At 37.0% G+C, this 7,274-nt stretch overlaps 1 protein-coding gene across 1 annotated transcript; it reads right to left on the bottom strand.

Annotated features, from left to right (window-relative positions):
- Nucleotides 1–726: 726 nt before the first annotated feature.
- Nucleotides 727–3,662, bottom strand: LOC121434564 (zinc finger protein 431-like). The gene is made up of 3 exons (XM_041633506.1): nucleotides 3,628–3,662; nucleotides 3,379–3,438; nucleotides 727–1,927 (listed from the first exon to the last, which is right to left on the bottom strand). Exons 1-3 carry the CDS (start codon nucleotides 3,660–3,662, stop codon nucleotides 727–729), a joined length of 1,296 nt encoding a protein of 431 aa, XP_041489440.1.
- Nucleotides 3,663–7,274: the final 3,612 nt, after the last annotated feature.

Genomic DNA, 7,274 nt, shown 5'->3' with positions numbered 1-7,274 from the left:
AGGAAGCCTCTCTTAAATGAAAGTGCTTGCTTGCCTCAAGCAAGCAGAGCATAATGAGAAATTGCTGCTACCAAGAAAACATGCTTTATTCTTTCCCAAGCTTTCTCAGGCTTTATGTGGAAGCAGTTGTCCACATAGAAACCATTCTGTTGAAGGAGCTGCGGGCCGCTTCCTGCCACCCAGGTCCCGGCTGCCTGGCGAGTTTGGGCCCCAAAATAACAACACACAAATTGTATTAATTAAAACACTGCTTGGCCCACTATGTCTAGCCTCTTCTAGGCTAATTCTCACATATTAATTTAGCCTATTTCTAATCTGTGTAGCACCAAGAGGTGCGCTTACCGGGAAAGATTCAGCATGTCTGCCCTGGTGGCAGGCTGCATTGCATCTTCCTCAGACAGGAGAGGAAATGATGTCTGCTTCACTTCCCTCTTCCTTCAGGCATTCTGTTCTGTCGACTTCACCCACCTAAGGGCTGGCCTATCAAATGGGCCAAGGCAGTTTCTTGATTAACCAATGACCTTTCTCCACCTACCACAAATTCCATTCATCAATATCTCTACAGTAGGTGTTATTTTATGCCTTTCAAGAGTACAGGGGTTCTGTAAAGGCCTTACCACACTGATTTCACTCATAAGGTTTCTTTCTAGTGTGCATTCTTTTATGAATGTGAAGACTATTTTCATATTCAAAGGTCTTAATACACTGATTGGATTCATAGGGTTTCTATCCAATATGTGATCTTTTATGCCTTTGAAGTTGACTATGGTGTGCAAAGGCCTGACCACACTGATTACATTCATAGGGTTTCTCTCCAGTATGTGTTCTTTTATGGCTTTGAAGATTACTGTGAACTGCAAAGGCCTTAGCACACTGATTACATTCAAAGGGTTTCTCTCCAGTATGTGTTCTTTTATGCACTTGAAGATGACTACGACGTGCAAAGGCCTTAGCACACTGATTACATTCATAGGGTTTCTCTCCAGTATGTGTTCTTTTATGTTTTTGAAGAGCACTGTTGTCAGCAAAGGCCTTAGCACACTGATTACATTCATAGGGTTTTTCTCCAGTATGTCTTCTTTTATGCAATTGAAGGTTACCTTGTTGAGCAAAGGCCTTACCACAGTGATTACACTCATAGGGTTTCTCTCCAGTATGTGTTCTTTTATGGTTTTGAAGAGAACTGTTGTCAGCAAAGGCCTTAGCACACTGATTACATTCATAGGGTTTCTCTCCAGTATGTGTTCTTTTATGTTTTTTAAGAGCACTGTTGTCAGCAAAGGCCTTAGCACACTGATTACATTCATAGGGTTTTTCTCCAGTATGTGTTCTTTTATGCAATTGAAGATTACCTTGTTGAGCAAAGGCCTTACCACAGTGACTACACTCATAGGGTTTCTCTCCAGTATGTGTTCTTTTATGTTTTTGAAGAGAACTGTTGTCAGCAAAGGCCTTAGCACACTGATTACATTCATAGGGTTTCTCTCCAGTATGTCTTCTTTTATGGCTTTGAAGTTTACTGTAAACTGCAAAGGCCTTAGCACACTGATTACATTCAAAGGGTTTCTCTCCAGTATGTGTTCTTTCATGCACTTGAAGATGACTACGACATGCAAAGGCCTTACCACACTGATTACATTCATAGGGTTTCTCTCCAGTATGTGTTCTTTTATGTTTTTGAAGAGCACTGTTGTCAGCAAAGGCCTTACCACACTGATTACACTCAACGGGTTTCTCTCCAGTATGTGTTCTTTTATGAGTTTGAAGAACACTGTATTGAGTAAAGTCTTTACCACACTGATTATATTCATAGGGTTTCTCTCCAGTATGTGTTCTTTTATGCCTTTGAAGATGATTGTGATGAAGAAAGGTTTTATCACATTGCCTAATTTTAGAGCATTTTTCTCCGGTATGTGTTTTTTTATTCCTTAGAAGATGAGTGTTATAACACAAGGCTTTAGCACAGTGAGAATATACGGAAAACGTCGCTCCAGTTTGATTTCTTTCAATCCTGCAAGGATAATTTATGCATATAAAAGTTTCACCACATTCAATGCACTGTTAAACCTCATCTCTATATGAATTAACTTCATATTTTTTCCAATTGTAAAAAGGCATCAAACATTATGGTTCTATAACTTTGTTTTAAATCATGGTTTGTTTACCCATTAGGGGTCATTTTGCATCTCAAAAAATATTTGTAATGATAATTGCCTTTCTGCAATGGTTTACATTTTCATCTATACCTATATTTTTCTATTATATTTTTTACATTTTTGAAGAGAACTGCATACACTGAGTGCTTTACCAACTTTACTACATTTATAAATTTTACTATATCGTGAATCATTATACATTTGCTAAGTGAACTAAGACACCTAAAATATTTGCACAGACCTAGAACTCATCGTGGTTTTTTCACAATGTGATTTTATGTATTAACAATGATGGTAGAAAATGAATTAACTTTGCATTTTTGTATCAAACTCAATAAGTATACTCTACATTGGAACTACATTTTATCTTCATAATTGTTCTTAAGGAGAGGTATGCTAAATATTTCCATATCCCTATGCTCATACTCTTGTGTCAAGAGTAACATATGAAATATATGAAATATATGTAATATAAGAAAGGAAGAATAGTCAATAAAAGATTTCCACATTGAATCCTCACGGTTTGACTTTTTTTCCTCAGACTTGTGGTATAGATACCAAGATTTCTCCACAACATCTGCCCCTTGATCCTTGACTCCAACAGCTGCTTTCATTAAACTTAACACAGTCACAAAAACTATATGAGTAATACAAGGCTTACCATGGGCTATTGATTTAGTAGGAAGTTTGGCAGCTATATTCATCATCACTGAAATGTGTATACATTTTCTGTCATGAGTAACAAGAAACAAATGGACTGGTAGATGTATAATACAGCTCTCATGGTTAATGGTAAAATCTGTATAGTCATTGCTTCCTTGACTTTTTCTTAAATGAATGCCTTGCAAATGCAATTCACATACAGGAAATTGAGCTATATGGATTTGTGAGAATTTAATAACCATCGATGCATTTAAAGCTGTGCTTATTTACACTGTTGTTTTGTTTAAAAGTGTCATAACACATTATAAACTCATCAGAGGCACATTGTTATAAACTTGCATAAGAAAATTACCTTGGGGGGCTGGAGAGATGGCTCAGTGGTTAAGGGCACTGGCTGCTCTTCCAGAGGTCCTGAGTTCAATTCCCAGCAACCGCATGGTGTTTCACAGCCATCTGTAATGAGATCTGGCGCCCTCCTCTGGCGTGTGTTCATATATGGAGGCAGAATATTGTATACATAATGAATAAATAAATCTTTGAAAAAAAAAAAGAAAATTACCTTGCATGGCTTCTACACCATTGACAATGTTCTTCAGTGTTAAGTCTTCCCAAATGTATCTTAAAGTACAGTACCAAAATATGTATGTTATATTTTTTAACACTGTGAAATAATTAGGTTATTATCCTAAGAACAATGACTGTGTTATTCACCTCATTCTCCTTCTTTCTAAATCAAATTACAGAACAAAATCATAAACCAACGAAAAGTTGTCTCCATATTTTGAAACATGAAAGAAATTTACTTTTACCGATAGTAGTGAGGTTCCTGTAGGTCTCCAGCATCACATCTTTGTAGAGATTCTTCTGGGAAGCATCCAGCAAATCCCACTCTTCCTTAGTGAAGTTGATATGTACATCATCATAGGTCACTGCCTTCAAAAATATACCACACGTGTGTACAATGTAAGCATGACAGTGACAACATTGCAATGCATACTTCTTTGAAAGTATAGTTGTATGATTCTGGTGTTATCCACTCTTATTCCATGATAAGGACAGACACTTTAGAATGAAATTTAAAAGGAGAGTCAATTCTTTTATTTCTGTACCCTTTGTACCACCTTATAAGAGAAATATCTATTCATAGGGAGAGAAAAACAGAAAAGATCAACAGTACATTGTTTGCATGAGAATATTGTACAAAAAAATTACTGACTACAGAAAGGAAAAAAAGATGGACAAACTGGGTGTATTGAAGTATTGTGCCTTTAACCACAACACTCAGAAAACAGAGGTGGGAATCTTTGTCTCTGAGTTGAATGCCAGTCAAGTCTAAGCAATCAGGTCCAGGAGAGGTAGAAATACACATTGAGACCCTGTTTCCATTGCAAACTGGAATGAAACAAAGAATGGTATACAAAGATCTGAAAGACTTTTATTGAACTTTCCACAAAGAATTGTTTTCACTCCAGTTAATGACTCAGAATACTCAGGCAGTATTAATGTTATGAATACATGGCATCTTGGCAATCAGAGTGATGCCCTCTGTCAATTTTTAAAATTCAAGAAATTATGAAGCTCAGCACAGCAGCATATACTTGACATAAAAAAATACCTACATTCTAGCACCATCATCCAGTAACATAAAAACAAATAGAGCCAGGAATGATGCCTCCCATTAGTTACAGGAATTGAGAGCCACACAGTTACTTAGATCAGCAACCGAAACAATTAAAACAGCAGGTTACCAAAGTCCTGAGGACTGAAGAACAACTGTTTCTGCTATATTTTATGTGATTTAGAGATCGAGCCTATAATGATGTTAAAAGCATTTCAGTATAAGTAGGAAGCTGGCTGATTAATGTCAAGCACAACACAGTAGATTTTTTTTTTATTTTTTGGTTTTTCCAGACAGGGTTCCTCTGTGGCTTTGGAGCCTGTCCTGGAGCTAGCTCGGCTGACCAGGCTGGTCTCAAACTCACAGAGATCTGCCTGCCTCTGCCTCCTGAGTGCTGGGATTAAAGGCATGCGACACCATCGCCCTGCTAACACAATAGATTTAAATGTCAGGAAATTACTTGAGGGTATTGAGATTCATTGGATACAATGAGGAATTTCATATAGAAGGGCTTCTTCTCCTACTAAGGATCCACAGAAAATTGAAAGAAAACCACTATGGAGAGAAACTTGTTGAAATACATGATCTTTTCTGGGAGGTTGTTCATTCAGTCAAGTACATTGTGAACCTGGTTACTATTAGTTCATGGTCAACAATGGAAAAAATGCATTTAGTCATTTCAATGATTCCCATTTAATGTTGCTTGAAGAAGGATGCTTTAAAGAAATACAACACCAGCTCAGAATTGAGAAATAAATGTATACTTATTTAGGGATGGACCCTTAAATCAGAATCTTATGCTTGAACAGAGATCAGAATCTGAATCACACAGCCAGAAAAGAGGCCAAACTCATGCTCTACATTGGCAAGTATAGTATAAGATGCCACGCCACAATGGTCGGGAAATCACTGGCTGTAATTCTTTCTACAGCATCTCCCCCCTTTGTATAAATAAGAGAGTTCTAAGCCCAATGCAAAATTATATACAATAAGAACAATATATTCAACAATTTTGCCATCCTAACTAGTTTAATTCTTCTTTAATAAATAATTTGGACAAGTCATGAGAGCAAAGTAACTGCAACTATCTAGTTTTCAACCCCATTGAATCTGAGAAGGGAAATATTACTTGAGTAAGCAGGAAGTGCAATCAAGCAACTTTTCAAAATGTGCAAGAGGGCTGGAGAGATGGCTCAGAGGTTAAGAGCACTGACAGCTCTTGCAGAGGTCCTAAGTTCAATTCCCTGCAACCACATGGTGGCTCCGAGTCATCTATGGTGAGATCTGGTGCCCTCTTCTGGCAAGCATACAGGGAAGGAATGTTGTATACATAATAAATAAATAAATCTTAAAAAAAAAAACAAAATGTGCAACAAATTACAGAGATAACTGGCTACCTGGGCAATCATGCAAAGTCTCATTTGCAACATTGAAGGGACCAACATTTGCTATGACCTGGAATAACTGACAGATCATTTTCAGAGGTAGGAAATTTTTCAAAACCATCTTACCCTGTCTTGTCAAGATTTAACAGACTTGTTTATCCATATTCAGACACCTTCTATCTTTTCAGTAGTTGAGGCATGAGCATGTTTTTGCCCAAAAGACAGTTTTGCCAAGAAAAAAACAAGCTCCAAATGGAGTGCTTTCGGTGCTCAACATTCTATGGGGGAATAGATCAATGCTACCAGGAGCAATAGTGCCTCACTTCAACAGAACTCTTAGTTAGTTAAATGCCATATTCTACAGTTCTTTGAAGTGGTTGAAGATTACCTATATATGCAGAATATAATCTCTACTTATCTAAAGAACCTGATTATTCTAACTATAAGTATGACAAACATAGATGACTATTGATCTATAATTTTTAATACCTATAACTTAAAGACTAAGATTTCATATGAGAACATTATACAATATTACAACAAATGAGGACAATGACCTCAAAATGTAAACAATGTATAGGTATCTTGATCAGTGGTAGAAATGTGCTTTGCAATATGATAAATATATATCAATATATAAAATATTTTAAGGAGAGGTAGAAGCATGAATGCATATAATATTCAATATGACTTAACATTATATCAATATAAGAATCTATACAAATGGCCGGTCGGTGGTGGCGCACGCCTTTAATCCCAGCACTCGGGAGGCAGAGTCAGGAGGATCTCTGTGAGTTCGAGGACAGCCTGGTCTACAAGTGCTTGTTCCAGGATAGGAACCAAAAGCAATGGAGAAAACCTGTCTCGAAAAGTCAAAAAATAAATAAATAAATAAATAAAATAAAAATAAAATGAAAAAAAAAGAATCTATACAAATGCAATTGCCTGGGCTGGAGAGATGGCTCAGTGGTTAAGAGCATTGCCTGCTCTTCAAGAGGTCCTGAGTTCGATTCCCAGCAACCACATGGTGACTCACAACCATCTGTAAAGAGGTCTGGCGCCCTCTTCTGGCCTTCAGGAATACACACAGAATATTGTATACATAATAAATAAATAAATATTAAAAAAAAAAACAAATGCAATTGCCTATAAATTATAACTCACAAGCATTCACTCTATTACTCACTATTATTAGTGTGTGTAAGCTCACACTAATCTATTATTTCATCCAATTTTCCCACTTTTTTTTAAAAGAGATCCCTGAGCCTTTAAAATTTCCCCTCAAGCCGGGTGGTGGTGGTGCATGCCTTTAATCCCAGCACTCGGAAGGCAGAGGCAGGCGGATCTCTGTCAGTTTGAGACCAGCCTGGTCTACAAGAGCTAGTTCCAGGACAGGCTCCAAAACCACAGAGCAACCCTGTCTCAAAATCCAAAAAAATAAAAAATAAAATT

The sequence above is a fragment of the Microtus oregoni genome, unplaced genomic scaffold (assembly GCF_018167655.1).
Source record: "Microtus oregoni isolate MIOR12 unplaced genomic scaffold, Mior012 000044F_000, whole genome shotgun sequence".
Taxonomy (NCBI): domain Eukaryota; kingdom Metazoa; phylum Chordata; class Mammalia; order Rodentia; family Cricetidae; genus Microtus; species Microtus oregoni.
The sequence above is the reverse complement of the archived record's forward strand: the minus strand, read 5'-3'. Positions and strand labels throughout refer to the sequence as shown.

Bases quoted from the DNA above. Each gene is read 5' to 3' on its own strand.
- LOC121434564 (XM_041633506.1), bottom strand. From the start codon at position 3,662: ATGCTGGAGACCTACAGGAACCTCACTACTATCGG. The intron at 3,439-3,627 runs TAAAAGTAAATT...ACTGTACTTTAA, and splicing joins AGGAACCTCACTACTATCGG to GATACATTTGGGAAGACTTA. The intron at 1,928-3,378 runs GTAATTTTCTTT...TCATCTTCTAAG, and splicing joins TGGTGTAGAAGCCATGCAAG to GAATAAAAAAACACATACCG.